Genomic DNA, 20,976 nt, shown 5'->3' with positions numbered 1-20,976 from the left:
CGGCTCACATAGAAAGGCTGTCTGTGTGGAGCAGGAATCCTGAATTACACCATTACGGAGGTGATCCTCTTATGCAACCTACTCTTCACACCCGTCCACAAAGCGGGAACGCTCACGAGCACAAATCCACGAAGGCACTCGCTGCCAGATTATCCGCAGTCCACAATACCGCAGATGCCATGTTTCCTTTTCGGTGAAACAATGCGTTTTTGTTGGGTGCATTCATGGCTTGGTGGACTCATCCCCGACTGGCTCTCCCTGGCAGATACAGTAACACTCGTGGGGGGACGACGACGAGGACGATTTAGCGATCATGTGTATGCGACGGGATATTTAGGACAGATCACATGAGATTGTTGTGCTTGGCTTGTGTACAAACAGAGCATTCTCCTCCTCCTCCCAGAAGCCAAACAAACCTGACCAGCCGGTTGCCTGTAACTCGAGGCCACGCAGGCACTCGGATCAGGAAGCACGTTCACGTATCCGCCTCTCAGCAAACTGCATTCAGGCTGACATGTGGTTCCAGCCAGTCAGCAGAATGCAACCTGGCTGGCCTGCTCTTTGCGCTCAGCACATCAGAGGGAGCCGGCCTCATCTGATGTGACATCGCTGACACCACCTTGAGAGCGAGGAGGAGACCCTGCCGATGATTAATTCAAGCTCAGACCAGCCAATGAGGATCTCGCTCTCTGCGTTTTACGCCTGCAGACGTCTCTCCTGCATTCAGCATGACTCTCCGGCCGTGTAATAAGGCTGAATCATCCGCGGTGAACGATGCCGAGGTGGAAATGGGAAGCGTTCAGAGTGAGAATCCAGAGAAGTGACTCAGCACTACAACTGTTTGTCTTCATGCTGCTCGGTGTACATGCCGGCGCTCTGAGCATCGGCCTGCAGACCTCAGTCAAACAGATTGTCCAAATCACCCCGCTCGCTTGAACTCTATAGCACAAAGTGAGCTGCACTAGAACAATATAAACAGTGTCCGATCCATTTTATTTGAATGCTTTCTGCTCATTTTAGATTCTCTTGTGTGGCCAATTCTAGTCATCTCATCCAGAGCTGTGGACTTGAGACTTGAGCCAGGTTTAAGTCACCAAAACTTGACTTGGGGCTTTCTTGTGACCGTCTCAAGTCATGCTCTCAGGTCTCATGACTTGAGACCTGAGAGCAAAAACATTAAAGTTTTCACGTTTTTTACCCAGGAAAGTCTGACTTAATTAAAGAAAAAAGAAAGACCGGGAATATGTCATCATTAGGCATACACTCATATAAAGCCACTGTTAACACGACACCCTGCAAAATTCCATTCTGACCAAGGGGGATGAAATAATATACACCTAAAGATCTCCCTATTAGCTTTCTTTGAATCCATATCTCAGTCTTCATCAGTAAAATTGAGAACCAAGACATTTGTTATGATCTTCCATAGACGCTCACTTCTTATCTCTTAAGTCTCCACTCAGGGCTGAATTGAACCCGGTGCGGACACCAGGCCAAACATGGGCCATGGACCCCTACCGTCCCCTCACACGTACATATTAGTTTGTTGTATTGTGAATGTATTTGATAAAAGGAAATAAGATAAGCTGATGAATAAAGGCTTTAAAACTACATTTCAAATGCGTATCTCCTTTGATAGAGAAGCCTCTCTAGATTATGTAATAATGCAGATGTCACTGCAACCCCCCGGGATTTCTGTCGTGCTTTCTCTGCTGCATACTGTTTTACCAAACACATTTTGCAATTACTCAAACAACCACCCCTTTAATACGTCTGGGAGCATGTGTTTAAGGCTTTGTTCTCAGACTGAGCTGTAACACTTTTAAAATCTGATGTCTCATGGTTATTAACATGTTTTTTACTTTAAAAGGCTCCCTCCAGAGCCACAGCAGAAAGGATCCAGCTGTTTCCACAGCCTGAGCGGTGCTCTGCACAACAAGCTAACTCATCTTCATGTGTATAAATGGCGGCGTGCCACTCTGAAGACATTTCAGATTACTTTGGAATCCAAAAAGCACGTTCCAGTCTTTGTGTCTGCTTATGAATAATGAGACGATGTCGTTAACAACTCCTACTCATCCTCCTACTACACAGTGCCTATCACGTTTGTGTCCAGTATGGAGGTGTGCAAGGGGAGGAAATCACTCAGCAGGGAAATCTACTTGCTCACTGACTTTATTGCACACCCTTCCACCCCCGGCTTCGAGTGAATGAAGCATCTCAGCCTCACTTGCCCTCTGTCTTCAGAGTGCTGCTTGCCACATTAATATAGATGTTGTAGCCTGTGCATTCGACTCTGATGCTATCTGTCCACAATGAATGGGCTGCATGTTCCTGCTGTCGTAACCTCTGTGCTCAGTCTGAATAGGACTCTCCACTGTTCCTTGCAAGGGGAAAAGGTGACTCGCTGCCTGCCAACTCTTTCTTTTCTGCTCTGCAGACAAAAGAATAATGGACTTATTTATGTGCCGCTCATTACAAAAGGCCAAGTCTCTCACAGGGAGCCAATCACACGGTCCGGATGTTCATCCTCAAATGATTAAAACCCTCCTAAAAACTCAAATAGATGTATCGGGACCCAGGGGATGAGGGTGGCGTGTGTGGGGGAGTAAGAAAAATAGAACATTTAGCAGGTTTGGATAAACTGTTAATAGAGTTTGTCACCAGAATAATGAAAAAAAGAAAAAGCTGTACATAAAAATTAAATAATAAGTGACATGTTCGGATATTTCATCGGACGTGTTGGGGAAATATCTACAGCAAACTACCGCCTCAAATCGGGCGTGAAAGTCATTTGACAACATGTTAAATCAAGGCCCACTTACTTTTTGTTGTGTCACACTCACCAAGCAGCCACAGAGGGGGATGACCAATTTCTGATAGCATCGCGACAAAGAACAACAACAACGGTGGCATATTGCATGGCTTACTGTACCGGATTGCATAATATACAACAAGTGTCACATTCAGTCCGCCTCGTGTAGCTACTGAAGCACCTCCTCTACACCTCTCAGGCTCTTATCATGCTCATCGTGTTATGAAACTGATTGTTTTGAGAGATGAAGAAATCCATCACGGCCAGAAGGAGTGAATAATAATAATAATAATACATCAAATTTCTATAGCGCTTTTCATAATACTCAAAGACGCTTGAAACACACATACATGATGCAGTTGCCGTCTTCTGGCTCTTCGACACCGGCTTGTAACATCAGCGCATGAATCTCAATGTTTGGCACAGATGCCGGACGTCCTGGGTTGGCGGAGTCGCCTTATGTTGACAACAGCTGTATGGGCGAGTTTCCGTGTCCTGGAAGATGAAGAGAGCGGTACGGGAGATGTCTGCTGCCTCTAGAATACACAGATTAGACTCTGTGATGCTCCTCTCTGCCCCGTTTACTCTTCACACCTGAGCAGGCCGACAAATAAACCTGCAGTGCCGTCACAGAATGCTCAACGCTCACGATTAATATTTCATTTTTCCTGCAGCTGACTGAGGAGCTCATGCAAGGAGTAAAAATCAGCCTGTCTCCAGAGACATTTCCTGTATGTGTGTGTGTACGCAAAGCTTGTACTGTACTATTAGTACCAGCCAAAGAGGTTCATCTTTCTTTCACCATCTGTTCACTTGCTTCGGATGAATAGTAAAACATTAGTTATGATGCCAGCAGTGCAATAATTGAAGGTATCGCACTTTCTCTGTTGGCTCGGTGTCCGCTCTATCCACCACAACATTACACAGCAGAATCAATCCCACTTATCTGTGGGATATCCCAGCATTGTGTCGCCACCAAAGGACATGCTGCATTCCAGTTGTCCTTTTCTCCCTTTGTATCAGCACGAGTCGGTGACTTTAGAAGACATCCTCATTTGACTTCATCTTGAGATCGATGGGACTGCTATTTTCTGTTTTTCTTTCAAAATAGAACCCGTTGAAATGTTGTGTGACAGCCACACTAATTGAGAAGAGTCATACAGACAGCGACTGTGACTCAGTAAAGTCAATTACACAATGTTTGCTATAGCTAACATGAGCGAGCAAATGCTAGTCATGGCAGTCTAACTCCGATAAGGCAATAGCCACAAGAGCTGGCAGTGCACTCGCATAACAAGTGTGTTTTATTGCATAACATATTAACTTCACATTTGTAAGAGAAGAGCAGAGCGAAACAATTATCAAATCACAGTCTTTCTTTAAAATGATCATACAAATGGAAATTCATAACAACTGGAAAAAATATATTTTGATTAAAATATCAACAACCACTACGAAATGGACCATGTGGTGCGATTGTTTTCTCAACCGCAGAATTGAACTAATTCCACTTGCATAAATAACCAAATGGGACGATTTATGTAATTTCTGTCTTTCAGTAAGCATTTAAAATATCACCACGCTGTAGTTATGCGTTATTATTGCAAATAGCAATCGATAATCATTTACTATCTGGAGACATAGACTCATCTTAATTCTTTGCATCACCTTCGAACCTCTAGAAATCCATCAGTGCATTGTTGAAGTGGGACACACTGTCAAAATAAATCCATTCCCGCATACCATAATGTAAACGGAGCCATGGTTCTGCTGGACCTTAATGTCTTAAACCAGTGAACGCACCGCATGAATCACCGCAGCAGAAATGGAGTTGGAGGCTGACGTGAGTCAATCGTTGTGCAACACTCACACGGTTCATTGTCGACACCCTTGAAATCGAGTCATTCGTGATCTGCAGTGCAAGGACATGACACACACTAGGGATTGATATCAAACATCACATTCACATTACACCGAATGCTCCTTTCGACATGTGGCCACATTAAAACACTCGAGCCAATCTCTGACCGTCTCCCGGGCGGCTAAAACCACAGTTCACACGCTTTCTCATCTTCGCTGCGGATCAGCGGCCATTCATTGGGTCCTGCAGCGGGCAAAGGAGGCCATGTGTGCATGTTGGACCAGGCCGGGGAGTGTAAAGCAGTGGCTAAAGCTCAATAAGCGGGCCCTGGCACTGCTCCCCAATTGCCTGCCTGCTCTGTGGGCATGGGCCTGGAGGGGAATAATCCCTTGGCTAGGCCATTGGTCACACATGTTGGTGTGTATGTATGTATGTTTTTTGGAGGTTTGCCTCGTACTGCACCCCTGATCTTACATAACCTCAGTCTGCGGGAGATTGCGTCGCAGTGTGAGCCCTCTGACCCGTACATGCTGCTCGTTTTTTGTTGTTGCTTAAGTGGGCGTGTAATGGATGACACACGGCTTCAACCTCGCCAACCTGCCGTGTGTAGATGGACAGCTCAGGTGACCCGCAGTGGGCCGGGAGCCAGCTTCAGCTCTGCAGCCTCACAAGTCCCCCACACATATGCTGCTTGTAATATTAAGACAACACTGCACTCAAGTGTTAAAAGAATAGTTACATTTTGGGTAATATATATATTTATTTATTTATTTTCTCTCTTGCTGATAATTAAATGCAATGATCGATATCACGCTCATGTCTGTCAAAAGCACCTCTAAAGAACACACATTATATGATAAACATCTACACATTGTCAACCACATGTTATTCTTATACTGGCATGTAGATTTTGTTATCTTCAAAAAGAACAATCTAAGGATCCTCCTATGCAGTCTTTACGCTAAGCTAACTCCTGCATTTAGTCTTCTATTTAAAGCTATAGACACGAGCATGGTAAACATCTTCTCATCTAACTCTCTGAAACTAAAGCAAATGAGCGTGTTTCCCCACATGCCGAACCGTTTATTTAAAGTTCACTTGATAGTGGAAACTAACCCTTCTTTCAAATCTATTAGACTATTCAAAGTTCAGTAATGGGAAGCGACTTAATTGTTCTAGTAGCAGTCTAAAAGTTAAGCCGGGTAATTACAGAGGAGATCCGCTTCTGACCAAACAGCAGGTCTTTTCTTACCAAAACGTCGTTCAGGGAGAAAACAGATGAAACCGATAATATCTTGGGGATATCCCGTCTGTTTATTATGCTTTTTCGTAATAACATGCTCCTTATATCAAAGTATGCCGTTTGTTCACGTGTTGGTCTCTGGAACGTGCACAGGGAATATAACACTCCAATTATTTCCTGTAAAACGAAGTCACAGCTCCAGGTGACAGGTATCACCAAATAATAGGTGTGCAACGACACCTGAGCTCCACCAATCACACGCCGTCTCCAGGACTCCGCGGAGTCCTCAGTTGGCCTGTTGGGTGACACATTTGTTGTGCTGCTAACTATCACAAACTAATTATGGGCGTAATGGAGGCTAAATCCACTTCCACTCAAGCTGACATAAGCACTTGTAAAAGTGAAGTGACACTCCTTCGATGCTTTTTAAATACACAGCATCATAGATCCCCCCCCGGTAGGCTACTGGTAATATTTACCTTATTCTCACTGACGTGCAGGATTTACCCACATTTTATTTATGACAAAGGTCCCCATTACATTATTAATGTATATGTCATGTGAAGCAATTGTCTGAGGGGCAAAACGTATAAACCATTATAATCTTGGCGACAAAAGAGAGAGAGAGAGAGAGAGAAAAAAAAAAACTTTCGGCAATAAGAAATGATTTCATGCTTTTAGATTTGAAAGGGGGGGCGGCACACGGTGATGCCCGTGAGCCTGAAGATCTATAACCTCAATTATTCAGCACGAAATCAAAATGAGGGTGGCAGGTGACTTGGAGGCCAATTATTGAAGGGGTCGTGAGAGATGAGAGAGAGAGAGAGAGAGAGAGAGAGAGAGAGAGATGCTGGCTGTTGGTTTCATAACACCGCCGCGGTGGGATCCGCGTGACCCGCGTTGTTCTGGAGCAGCGTGACCGCGGGCATGCCTCGCCGCACACATTCAACCTGAGCCTTTTTGATTTCACGGTGACGCGCGTATAAGACCGTTTTCCGGGACACCCCAGGGTCCAGGGGGGGGGGGGTCCTCGGGAAAGTTAAAGGGGCCCGGTCTCACTGACGGTAACGCAGCGCCAGCTGATGGTCCTCCTCTCATCAGCGCTGCTTCTCTGCACTGAGGAGGCATCCTTGTGAAGGGGGAGGCGCCCGAGCGAGGCGAGCTGCACGACTGCTGCCCGATTTCGACAATTGACCTTGATGAACACAGATTGCTTTCACTTAACCGGCGCAGGTGCGTTGAGTGCGCGACGCCGCGCAGCTGAGCGAGTCCACGTATATGGCGGCACGCTGACGCATTTCATGCAGAACACCACAGAGGAAGGATATTGCAGCTGATGGGCTTCTTTGCCTTTGCTTTCGTGTGTGTGTGTGTGACGGGAGCTCGTCCGATGGTCATCTTCGTACATCGTTCAGGAGCGTTGCTGAAGTGATTTGATTCGGAGACCCGTATCGGAATTTGACCGCCGTGTCATTGGACAGCAGTCGTAGTTTCAGCAGCTTAGAGGCGTCTTCTGGACGGCGGAGACGAGGACAAGTAAAGAGAGAAGAAGAAGAAGAAAGAGAGCACTGTCCGCTTCACTATCTCCATCTGCTCTCTGGTCAGCCTGGCATGAGGACCACAACCCCGCTGTGTTCCGTGTAAAGAGGCAAGCGGGGCGGCAGTTATTTCGGCTCTCAAGGACGCAAAGAAGTGGCCGCCAACTGTGATCGGGAGCATGGAGCGGGACGACACCGACACCGGGAGCGCGTCCAAAAAGACAATACTTAATAAGATATTTAAAGTTCGCAAGAGGAGGGAGATGCTTTTCGTCCAGGTGTGCTTCATCTGCAGTGCCCTCTTCGTGGCGTGGAGCATGTCGGCGTTGTTTACCAAGACAGGTGAGTGGAGTGTGTGTCGGGGGGGTGTGTGTGGGGGGGCGAGGGGGGCGGTGAAGCGGATCTGCAGTGAAACCATGTTCCCACTTGCACAACACTTCGGCTAATTGTAATTCCAGCGCATCGAGCACAGAACCAAACCTCTAGGCCCACGCTCTCCTGTCAAGGGCAGGGGGATGAACACTGTTGGTTTGCTTTTTCAAATCTGAGCAGGTCCAAACATGTCCATCTACCCGTGTGTGTGTGTAGTTTCTATTAATATGCAGTGAGAAGCCCAGGACGCGTTGGGTGTCTTTGGCCCAGCTCACTTGGTAGAACAAGTCCACCGTACAGGTTGTCGGGTTACAGCTGTTTCTCTTTCATCTCCGTGCTGGATACACGCGTCTGTGTGTGCCCTGCATGCCGCAGTGTGCGCGCGGTGGCAGCGGCACGTTTTATAATTCGAGAGGGAGGCTCGTAATCACGGCACGCGCACATACCTCATGCTCCATATGCACACCGCGATCAATATGGTTCGTCTAAGCTTTTTCCCCTCCCTGTCTTTTTTTTTGGGGGGGGGGGGGGTGTAGTTGGTGGGTTGACGCCAAGCATATCGTTGGTCACTACACTAGAACTCAGCATGGTGGTTGGTGCTGGCATCATCGCGCCTGGCCCGGGGCTTCACAAACACCCACGCGCGCACACACACTGGATCAACTCGATCCCGCTCGAGCCTCCTCACTTCGCGTCCAGGTTCCGCATGGCCGTCGAGGGTTCCTGATTTTACGCAGCGACCACTGAGACTATGCGTTGGTGTGCCTCATGCTCGGTGCTCGCCGACTCTGGTGGCTGATTATGCGTGTGATTTCCACGATGTAGGCACACACTCTCACACACCGAGCAACATGCCCTCCCATGCACGCATGTCACAACTCATACCTCGGGCCCGCGCACACGCTGACACGCAGATCATTCCACACAGCCTCGCATGGCGTTATGTAATATAACAAGCAACCTTAACATTTTGCTGGTGAAGAATGATATTCGACACACACATTACTTTGATCGGAGGTTAACTAGACAAAACACCCCTCCAGCGCTTTGCTGTTTATGTGACGGACAATAACAAATGTGCCAACATGCATTTCGCAGCCTTGATGCTTCCGTTTTAAAATCAGAAGTTATTGCATATGAGCATTTTTCTTATCAAAGTGATTATAACCCGAAACCTGGGTCCCAGACCCTCCTGTGGGATCTGTCCATCTGCTACCACTGAAAGCAGGCTGTAAATGGACAAACTACTGCCTGACTGTCTCTAACTGATGTATTGGGAGTTTTATTAATTACATTAAAAACGACAAGAGGCTTATAAGATAATTCTGAATGATATCATACTGGCGAGTGCACATCGCTTATCTTCAAAGGCGGGCAATGGGAGCCAAAGCCCCCCTCTGTCACTAATGGCTTGCCTTGTCTTTTTTCCTTTTTCATCCAATCAAGTTCTCCTGACCACACCATGGTTGTCATGTAGGGTCATTTAAGATAATGTGTTGATTGTGAATTTCCTCCCGTTTGACCATGTGGTGATCGCGGTGGGATTTCAAGGTGACATGAAGAGGAAGTGTTTGAGAAGACTAGAAATCCCCTCTGCACCCACCAGACCCAAAGCTCACCATTATCCGATCTGTGTAATTGAATAGCTGTGGCCTGCTCATCTTTCAGCGGTCCCAACAGGGACACGAATTGTCATGTCAATGTAAAAACCTGGTGTCATGCGTTTGCCACTCATTTGATTGATGGGAGTGTTGTGCTGAATGGTCCAGATGGATGGGATTTGATGTACTACTCCTGGGCTCCATCTCCATGAAAGAGGGGTGGGGCGCTACACGCTGTTGTGCATGCTGATGGGGCTGCATGTGGGTGATGGATCTTTGCTCAGGGGGGGACTAGAACAGGTGTTCATGAGAAGCAAGGCTGGGCTCTGGTACCTGCGACAGGCAGACGGTGATTTGTCAACATTACGGCGGATTCCCGATTTTTAAGGGGAGCGTCTTCAGCGTACGGAAAGATGAAGGGACGCTTGTCCTTGATCCATCGTCCTGGTGATGGATTGGAAGGAGCTGGAGGATATAACTGCTGCCACTCATGCCGTCTAAATTGACGTGTGCTCGCAGCCTTTTCGTTTGTTGTGCTCCAAGTAGCATGCAGATTTATTTATCTTCAATGTAACTGCAGTGTTTCAGGTCAGCCTTATTCATGTAATTTATGTTCATGGGCTCATCTATAAATTTGACGAACTTTAAGATGCGGATAATGTTAACCTTCATCAACGTTGAGCAATTTATGCGTGCATGTTAATGTTTTTTTGGACTGTCTCAAACCCAAAGATGACAGACTAATCTACTTTAAGTGACTGGACCAAGAACATATAGCAATGAATCCACTTTCAAATGTTGCACTTACAATCAACCACTGACTTCTTGACCCCGGCAAAAATAAGATTAATTTTCTGACAAACCTATTACTGTTGTCATAGTATGTGAAATTAAATAAAGTCAATGAGTAACTAATGTACATCCCAACTTCTTAGACCTCAAAGTGAATTCCAATTGAAATGTCTTAGTATGACCTGGAGGCAAAACATTCAATGGATAAACAGATCGGAGGCGGCTTTAAGTGTATTTTTTAAGCTAAAAGTTTACTTTATTGTCCCACATTTATAGGACAATTAGATTGGACTTTTAAATTTATTTTTATTTTATCAATGCTGCGTCTACAAAAACATTCCACATTTATATAAGACCAGGGTAAAATTTCCACAAGAAAGGAGACTATAAAGAACACTTCAAGGGGAATTAAAAACCTAGACTGATGCTAAAAGAGATTACAAAAAGCGCTACTACTGAAAGTCAATCAATAAATAAATACATATCTCGGTGTTAGTTTCCATCTCAATGTTATCCTTATTTAATCTGCTATTTAAATATTTAATACCTTTATAAAAATGTTTTGAGTTAAACCTGGTAGTTGGTGTCTAACATGGTGGCGGCTGTTAATATATTCTTGCCTTAAACAGCATTTTGATAAGATCAGCTGCTTCTATAGTCTGCACGAGTTGGACTTGGGTTGCACAGGTTACCGGTACCTCCTCCTGCACCTGTAAGAACAAGGAAAGGGAGATGGTGAAGTTTTGCAGAAGTCATTTAGTTTATTGGTGATGGTTTTTGAAGATACCATGTTCTTCTGATTTATTTCATAGAATCACAGATTTTGGGGCTTCATTGATGAGCAGTTAATCTTAAATGTCTCTTCCCTATCCCACCTGGTATTCCTTAATTGTTTTTGCCTTTGGGACTTGAGGGTTTGTTTGGGTCAATAGTTGTTATCTTTTGAGGTGTCTGTGGCCTCAAAGTTGAAGCTGTGAAGTCGATTTAAGAAATTTAACTTTAAGAGATTTAATGCCATCATTGTCCCAGACATTTTGTAGTTATGGTTTTCTGATGAGTAAGGCCTTGTGGGATGAAATGCACATTATGATCAGAGTTGGCTAGTGGGGGTTTGGCCTTGGATGTTTAATTTTTGTTGAGAATTACGTTGCCATGAGTCTTGCAGTCCACATTGCTTGAATGCAGTTAGCACTGCTCCAGTGCATTGCGATTGTCATTGCACAGTCTACAATTTAAGATAGCTGCTTTTGCCGCGTTTCCCCATGTTTTTGTGTCGACTGGAGGTTTGTCAACGGTGCTCCTGAAAGCATTGAAAAGGAACAAGGATGCCACTGAAGTCGGCTCCCGAATTGCAACTGCCGATCTGCAGTTAGGGGAACATTTACCTTCCATTGCAGATCGACTGATCCTTAGTTTTTAGCTCTTTCTTGCTGTTGTAAAAGCATGTTAGACAACGGCAGGTCTAATCTGCTCTAGATTCTCCCAGAGAAGCTGGAGACTAAGTGCAATTTGCAGCGCGTCCCTAGGCTATTTTTAATTAGCCCCGAATGTAAATTTAAAAAAAAGATTTAGCACACAAGTGGTTAACACCTCCAGGTCGCACGTGACGTCATTCACCCAAAACAGCGGAGTCAGGCTGGCAGCAGGCGCACGTAAAAGCAAGCTGCTGTCTGAGTGTTTTTATGTCTAAAAATGTCGCTGCTTTACTCATCTGCTTCACTCTTCTGGGCTACGCCCATAACGCGCACAACGCGCTGCGCGTAGGGCACCAAGTCCTGAGGGGGCTCCACAAAACAGAACTAGAAATATATTTAATCGCTCAGCGGACTGCCGTCTATATTCAACCCCCAGCCGGCCTAGAAGTCCCAGCGGTCTAGATTGTTTTTCCTTTCAGACGCTCAACAGGAAGCTCACAGTGCTCTGAACGAGCCTCGCCGTCACCGGGAAATGCGTGCAGTTTTCTTCCACTAATCGGCGAAATAATCGCCCTTTGAAGAATAATGTTCCATAGTTGTGGATAAGTGATTCTACGCAACCGTCTGGAGAAATTGACTTTAGATGCATGCAAACTTTCCTCACACATTGTCATGGTCCACCGCGTCCAAAAATGAAACCTCTCACATGACTGTGGATTTTACGTACACTTGCACATGTAAATAAGAAAGTCTTATGGTTTAAAAAATGCATACAGAAAGATAATTTACTTGGTGGATATTGGGGAGGTATATTCTGATTAATGTCTTAGAAAAGTATGATCACTGTTCTATATTTGTAACTAAGGGTATGATTTATTGTTTTCATAACTAGGATGTGGATGGTATGAATGAAATGGGTTTGATTGTGGGACAGGTGCGTTTCTATTGAGATCGTGGCTGTTTTCCTGTTTAGGGTCTTATTCTGAAGTCTGGAAGCAGAAAGCAGCTGTGTTGGCGGAGGCTGGAGAGCCAGGCATGCCAGTGAGGCGGTGCATGAGAATAATTGGGAGCTTTAAGCTCACTGAATAGAGACAAACTACTAATCTTAATTGTGAGACGTTAGATTGGTTGTATGAGTATCGGAGGTTGACAAACTGTCGGAGGCAGACTGTGGGCTGAAGGTATGAAGAGACGTTGGAATTATGACGTTGAGATGATGGCCATCAGCTGGGCCTTAAGGCAACCAGGAATGTTAATGTTAAAATAAATACTCCTAAAATGCATCCCTGGTGTTGAGACTTCTTCCACAAACACCAAGCTCCATCCAGACCCTTTGGACACTCCGTCACTGGCAAAGTGATCGTCTGTTGGCGCGTTGTCGTCATGTTTTACTAGCCATGTTCCCCATGCCTTACGCTCTACGGTTTTATTGTGACGATTGATCAGATAATGTTTAACAGAGGACACCAGAGACCGTAAGAGGAGTGAAACTGAGCCTGTTGGAGGAGAGGAACAGGTTGGACTGGATAGTTTGGCGTTTTTATTATTATTGTAGAGCTGAGAAGTGGCTGCGGTCACCTTGTGTACGTCTGTCCTGCGCCGGCTGACCGTCAGGCTGTCTAACTGTACCAGATTAAAAGACATTTAATGAAGACGTTAACCTCTTCCACTCCACCCCCATTTTTGAGGAAAAATGCCTAAAATGATCTAACGAAATTAAAATGGCTGTAGTTTCTGAACCCCTCTGACTAAATGTATCAATGAAGTCTTTCTAGAAAGTTTACCCTTTTCACTACTTGTGAAAGTGTAACAAATCCTTCAGGTCATACAGAAACCAAGCAGTGGGCCTTTGAATTCAGTAAATTGAAGATTTTTGTCCGCCAAAAATTAAAGTATATTTCACTATGAATAACTGCCTGTCTGTATATGTACAGGAAAAGGACAATATAGGTGTGTAACTGCACTAGTAGTAAACACCTGCTTCAAATTGGAAGAGGATAGGACAAAGTATGACCATCCTACATAGTTTTTCATGAAATAATCCAGGCGGAGCTCCAAAAAGGACATTTGTGGACTCCAAATGCACACATGGTAACCAAATGATATGAGACACTAAAGGTGTTTTTTCCTTTACATGTTGATATGGTTCAATGTATAGAACTGTAATAACTCTTAATATCACTGCAAAATATAACTTTGACTCCTAGTGGAGCAGATGTATTGCTAAATAATATAAATATATACAACATATATATTTGCACACACATGCAGTATATATACATAATATATACACACAAATATATATTTATATACATGTACATATATATTTTGTAAGGAAGACTTGCGTATTTCAGAGGAGTTCCGTTACACGTGACTCAATTTGCATATGCAACACGTCGTTAGAAAGCCGGACGTCTCTAGAGTAGACGAAGGGATTGACAGTCTAACCTAACTGTTGAATAGTTTAATGTATTGTATGTTCCAGGAAGTCTTTGAATCTCGGTAATGGTTGGGATAAAAGAGACGACCATCTAATCTGCTAAATCATGGATGTTAAAGACACATTCCCATGGTCAGGCAGACACTTGCACACTCAGAAATACTGAGACGCATTGTGTGACTGACAACGGCCAGCCAGACGGAGGCAGTCGGAACAACTTGTTTTCAGGGTGTTCCCTAGTGATCTGCTCACAATCGAGGACTCAGCAATACTGTGAAATCATCCTGCAGCAAGTTACTCATTTGTCAAATCGACATTGCCTTTGTGTGGTTTCATGAAAGTTAGTTTAAATCGCTGCTCGGGTCGTTGGTGATTTTACATGTCTGTGGGACGGCAGTTTTGTCATTTCGGAGGCTTACGAGCGTTTTAAAGAAAGTTGTATGCGCCTCTTCCCACTCTCCCACCTAAAAACTTAACGGCACAGCAGCTGCATGTTGATGCGTTATTGCTGCCGCCGGATAGAAACTGCATATCCACATCAATGAGAACTTTTAACGGATGATAGAAAAGCCACCTTATTTGGATTTATGATCATAATCATGGATGTTTTGGGTCATAAAACATAGTTTGGGGTTAAGAGCAGCCAGGTTGGTTTTCATTGCAGTTTCTATAATGTGCAAAATGGAGTTCCAAGGTTTCCCTGTATCTAAAGAGAGACTTTAACACCTTTCCAGCTGATCTTTAGTGCTCACCTCCAACATGTGTGCCGAATTTGCATACTACGCTGCAAGATTACAGATGCTTTTATTAATGTTGAATGTATGGTGAGCGAAGCTGTTTTTGTGTTCCGTTTTCTGCAGGCCATGGGATGATTGTGGAGGGACATGCGGACTCTGAACACTGGGGCAGACGGCTATTGGCTTCAGTACCAGACAACGAAACGGAGCAGAACTGTTCAGCACCAGGTACGCTATTAAAGATGCACTAATAAACCAAAATAATTATCCCTCTCTGCAGTTTTCCTCACACCTCCTCCGCAAAGCCAGTTGACGTCTTTTGTGCTTCATGTTTTCGCACCCTCCAAAAACGTTCGTTCCCAGCGACACCGCCATGAAAAGCCCGCTACACGCTACCTGCTCGGCATTAAATGGCAGACGAGCCAAATTGGCGGCTATCCTGTGAATGTGGTGACGCCTTTAGACGCTGATGACTGATTTCTTCCTACGATTTGTTTTTCGTGGACCAATGACTGCATACGGCATGACTAATACAGCCTTGTCATTGGATAAACTATACTCGCTACATATACGCGCGTATTCTTTTTTCCCCAAGACGATACATTTATGAATTTGTAGGATTAACTCGAGTAGCACCCAGCAGGTGGAGTCTTTGAGTTCTGCTGCTTTAATTGGGCCTCTATTGTTCTGGCTCGGTTGATGATACTTGCGCTGCGTTGAGCACTGAAAGGGGCCGCTATTGAGTGTGTTACAGCATCGCCGGCACACTTGAAGGAAGCGGCGTTCTCTCCAATTAGTTATGCTGACAGTTCCACTGACGATGCTGACATCTGCGTCAGGCAATGAAAAACATTGAAGCTGCTTTCATGGTATTATTGCTGGACATGGTGGTGAGATGTCAATCGACTTGCCTCGTGTTTTTACAACTTCTGTTTCATTTGAGCTTCCTGTGATTCCCCCATGACTCGTGAGAAAAGCTCTCCATTCGAGCCACCGGGTGAGAGGTGATATTGATTGGCTCACAAGATTTGGTCTTTTTTTTGTGATGGTGAGAGCAGCTTCATAAAGTGGAAATGTAGATGCTAAATGAGACCTCCTTGAAGGGAATTTTGTCGTATATGCCCGGAGTGATGATTTTTTCCAAAGTTTTAATTTTATTAGAATTGTTTCACCATTTGTGTTAGGCTAGCACACAGGATGACACCAGGGCACCGACGGTGTAGGGAGTCATTTAAAAACCTGTTTTTGTTGATCACTGGCGAACCAGTAAGAACTAACTGGCTATGATTTCATTACTAGTCGCTGCAGGAATCCGCCCTCAGGGATTAGTGACTCATGGGTGCTGTGACCTGCTATTTTATATATAAACGAGCAAAACAAACTTTTTACACTGCTTGATTTGAACTATTCAGTGTTGAGGCTATTTTAATATTGGTGGGGTCCTGTTGAATGGGCACTAAATGACAAGATTATGTACTTTAACATTTGAAACGTCTCGCCATCACCAGACGATACTTCACATTCCACACATGTCTGGCGGGCTCGAGTCCTCCATCCCCCGCTGTGCCTCGTCACTGAGCCGATCATATGACTTTTTGTTCTTGGGTCTTGTGATTAAGCCAGACTGATTCAGATTTCAGGCGCCTCAGATGGCCAGTTGCTATGTTTTGGCTAGTTGTGGAGCACCGATTGTCTAATGGCAGAGGATGCAAGGCTTCAATATAGATGTAAAACAGTACTTTCACACGTTATTTGGACTTCTGCTCCAAATTATCATAAATTGAGGGAAAACTATGTACAATATTTTTCTTTACTCTATACAAGAAACTCGAAAAAAAGAAAGTAATCTAACATTGTTTGCTTGAAACACTTTTCTGTCTGACAAAGTACACTCGCCTTATTGGACATGTTGCACTCGTCAGGGCTATTTACAAGATGACATCATCTAAATGAATGTCATGGTCTTTCTAGTGTGACAAACTTGTTTACCAATAGCGCATTTTCCAAAAAGAGTTCTTGGTTTGCAACGCTCACAATAAGCAAGAATAATTAATGTCGCTGATTGGTTTGTCCTGACTCCCTGTGCAGTCTGGCCAGACCCAATGATTCCACAGTGGTGTGTCTAGCGCTCGCCGTGGATGGCCCGCTGCTCGATAGGATGATTATTGGAGGCTTTTTTGTTTCATGCCCAGTGTGCAACATTCAAAGCGCAGTTTAATTAAGCCGCCGTTTGTGGGCTGCATAGATTATACGCCGCCACTTTTGGTCTCGGTGCCTTTTCCTCATCATTATTTCTGTGATCAGCGAGGGACTCTTTTTCAGGGATCACGGGGAGCTAATGTTGTTCTGCTTGTCTTAAAACTTGTGCTGCTAAGGCAGCCATTCATAAGTGCCTTTTTTATGTTGTCTTTCAGTAATAACTCCTGACAAACGCAAGGTGCTTTCTAAACTTTTTTCTTGTTGCTGCTGCCTGATTGTAATAAATGCTTGCAATCTAAAAAAGGCTAAATCACTCTGCACGGGGCTCATGCAACCTCTGATGCTCCTAATTAAATAAGTCACAGGCATATATTGAGATGCAGTTGCTCTGTAGCGGGCCCATGTACTCTCACTTCTCCCTTACATTGAACAAGTCACTTCAAGGAGGCACAATAAGTATGATCAGAAATGTGTTTTACTGTGTGACTTGAGGTTCACATGGGACAGAATATTATGATATATTCCCCAACGTGGGACAAGCTGATAACTGTGGAGCAAAGCAAATTGCAGGGGGGGGCAGGCAGGCAGAGCACTGTGGCTAATGCTCTGTGGGAGGAATAATGTGCTTTTGATAAAGATGCTGCCAATACCATATATTTAAAACTCCCACTTGAGTTCCGTAATTGGCCCTGTGGATGGAAACGGCGGCGACGCAAGAAGTAGACGTGAACAAAAAAGCAAAGGTTTTAGTACGGCTGGGTTTGTACTATGAATTAATCCGACGGGATTTGATCCTTAGTGATTTTAGATATGGCTCTAATCCTCCCACGGCCAAAGGGAGGGGGGGGGGGGGGCGGCGGCACGGCACATGTTGCATGTTTGGCTTGAAAAGTGGCGTGGGTGAGGAGGGACTGTGGCCAGAAGTGTAATTGTCAAGCTGAAAAAGCTTTCTGTGTTATGGTGTGAATGTCCGAGTAGAGTGGGTTCTGCTGCTGGCGCAAAGGCACGATTCAAGGGAAACAAGGAGATCTTGGATTGCAACTTTCTTTTCTGGGGGGGGGGGGGGGGGGGGGCAGAAACTACGGCGGCAACACGAGTGGTGACTCTGCTGCCAACGAGAGGCAGCCACTCCATGCTGGTTCGGCGACTCCAGGAACACACCAGGGGGAGGCTTTCTGAAAGGGAATTACACAAGCGGGATTATGCTGCTGTGCATAATGGAAAGTGACCTCGCTCTGCTTGACGCTCGCATTGTCAACGGTGGCACAATGCAGGGGAGAAAGCGGTCTGCAGGCACAAGCACCTGCAGACCGCTTTCCAAGCTGCCCAGTTTAAACACACCTGACCTCCTTTTATGTATTCACTTGGTCGCTTTCTGTTCTGCTTCAGATGTGCGGCCCGGTACATTTCCATCCTGCTCTGGCTGGATTTTTAATTTAAAAGTGAAAAAACGAGAAGAGGGACAATGGGTTTGAAGGCGCGTAATTGCAGCAGCGAGGTGGCTCTGCACCCCCCCCCTCCTGAGGGAGGCACTTGCCTATTCCTCCTGTACACTGCTGAAAGCATGCGCGTCACGGCGGTTATTGAACCAGGTGTCTTCTGGTCCACCAGCTTGGCCTCGTTCAGCAGCCTGACCGCTCGCTCTCATGTGAAGGCTGGGGGGGAATTCCTGCAAAATGTAGAATTGCAATAGGTATGCGAGTGTTCATGCAGGTGAAATTGCATGCAAGAGCAGTTGTACATGTGATGTTTGAGTATGTGAAAGTAACGACTTAACCAGAGGCTACTCGTGTGTGTTGTAGGGTAACTCGAGCCCCTGCCCTCCTTGAGAAGTTATTGTTTCTGTTGGTACACAGATTTTCCAGTCGGGCTGCTCGTGATGTCATGTTTACAAGAATGGCTGCCGGTTACATTTGAGTCATGCTCTTTATTGACGTCTGCTAGAGTAAGCTAATTATCTAATCGACTAATAACAACCCAGAGGAATCATTCTCCTCTGACGAGTCTCTTGTCGACTGTACTGGTGTCAACTCTGTTCTGTTAATGACTTGGCTGGTCTGTGGGTCGTGGACAGAAGGTAGCACCAGGCACGCTGCCAAAACATCATGCTCGCATATTAATCATATTAATTGGCTGTTTTTAACAAGTGACATTTGTTTTCCTCTAAAAAACATACTTTGCGTGACCCCATTTCATCCGTTTGGTCCAGGACACCATCGTAGCTGCATTAGGTGGAGACCTGCCGGTCTTTCCATTTCTGGGACAGCAGACGGGACCCGATACTGAGCTACATTATGTCACTGCATCATATCTGGAATATTACCAGATTATGGAGTAATTGTACAAATGTAGAGAATTGCAGTCATGCCTTGGCTTTAATATTATGGCAATAAATGAAGGTTCAAACTTGGGAGTAGATGTTTGCATATGCAGAGACGTGTCCCCTAATGTAGAGACAACCATATTTGTAAGACTTAAGTGTATTCAGTGTTTTTAAATGGCTGTACTTTGTGCTGCAACCAATCCAAAGGAAGTATACACTTGTTTACAGTACATGTAATTCGTAAATTAATTTGAATTGGCTTAACCATCAATAGAATCTCAGTCAAAGTATAAACTAATGTTTTCATGTAATAACATTACTGCCAAACAGGCTTTATATTTCATAATTCGGTTCAAAATATGCTACAAATTTGTCAGTCATTTAAAACGGTCAATTGTTTCACTTAAAAAAAAATCGATGACGATACCATTACTGCAGTTTTTTGAAATTATGTAATGCATCTGGGCTGAGAGGAAAAGGACTTCCCCTGGTCTCCCCAACACATCAGACTACTTTTTTCTTTTTTTCACACCTAATGTTCACACTTGGAAGTAATGGCAGCGCGTCTCATCAAATCCTCCCATCACTTATCGCCAGTAATTTCTTGCATAAAATGGTGCAGTCAGGTGTCCGGACAGAGAATCCAGGGGTTTTATTTATAGATTTTGTAGCTCAGCCTCTGAACAGGACTTATTTATTTGTACCTCCTGCCTGGCGTGCCGGTAGAGACATCCCCTCGTTGCCTCAGACAGACGGCAGCCCCACGCCAACACAAGAACGGCAGCATAGACGCACGTTTGAGTTTCCCATTTGTACACTTGCATAACCTTTTGTTCAGCAGCACATCCTCCATTCGACTTGCTCTGCACCATCTTAGACATGAGCTCAAAAGCAATGTCTTATGCCATTATTAGATCAACAGGGTGAATACTTAAACTCCTTTTAGAGATGTAACGTTTGATTCATCGACGGAAAGAAAATTAGCCCGCAGATATTTTGAGAACTGACACCAATTCTGTTGCTATAACCTTTTCATGCAAAAAAATAAAGTAGAAGCTTTAGGTAATGGTCATAAGCCTCAATTGTATCCTTATTGCAGCTCATCCTTTTTGTTCAAATTATACCCAATTCCTCTGAGCAACATACTATTCATGATTTCATTTGCGGGCCTCATTTGAGAAGCATGACCTTTAGTAATCTGTCTGTTTTCCCGCTCCCGTTTGGACATCCTGTCCTTGTGTGGGGAAACGGCTGTGGAGGCATGTTCACGTCCCGCTTGACCTCTACACTGAGGGGACAAGGACAAACCCTGTAGACGCTGTCTGCTTGAGTGTTTACAGGGACGGGGATGTGACCTCTGCTGGCCCGCCGCTGGTGCCCTTTAAACACCTTTTGTGATCACCTATTTTTAACTCCTCTCAGCCAGACCCGATTGTGCACAGAGGCAAGGGGAGGAACAAGTAACCAAAGAACATGGATGGCAGTGACACATAATCGGCACATAAACCTATCGGAAGTGAAATGAGCTAAAGCTGCCTGCAGTAGTCCATGTTGCCGCGAGATTCCAATTTCCGCCAGGTGTTATCGTTTCTAATTCTTAAGGTCAAATGTATCACTCGTACTATTATTTATTGTCCAAA

At 44.8% G+C, this 20,976-nt stretch overlaps 1 protein-coding gene across 7 annotated transcripts in view; it reads left to right on the top strand.

The window, feature by feature from the left end:
- Positions 1-7,109: 7,109 nt before the first annotated feature.
- Positions 7,110-20,976, top strand: part of slc24a4b (solute carrier family 24 member 4b) — a 31,989-nt gene continuing 18,122 nt past the window's right edge. For all 7 annotated transcript variants that reach the window (XM_056428811.1, XM_056428810.1, XM_056428809.1 and 4 more), the window contains exons 1-2: positions 7,110-7,799; positions 14,938-15,042. In XM_056428811.1, coding sequence (XP_056284786.1) covers positions 7,637-7,799; positions 14,938-15,042 — 268 coding nt within the window. In that variant the 5' untranslated portion in view covers positions 7,110-7,636. The remainder of the gene's footprint in view (positions 7,800-14,937; positions 15,043-20,976) is intronic.

Source organism: Pseudoliparis swirei, chromosome 12, assembly GCF_029220125.1.
Source record: "Pseudoliparis swirei isolate HS2019 ecotype Mariana Trench chromosome 12, NWPU_hadal_v1, whole genome shotgun sequence".
Classification (NCBI taxonomy): domain Eukaryota; kingdom Metazoa; phylum Chordata; class Actinopteri; order Perciformes; family Liparidae; genus Pseudoliparis; species Pseudoliparis swirei.
Note: the sequence above shows the minus strand (reverse complement) of the source record. Positions and strands in the feature narration are given on the sequence as shown.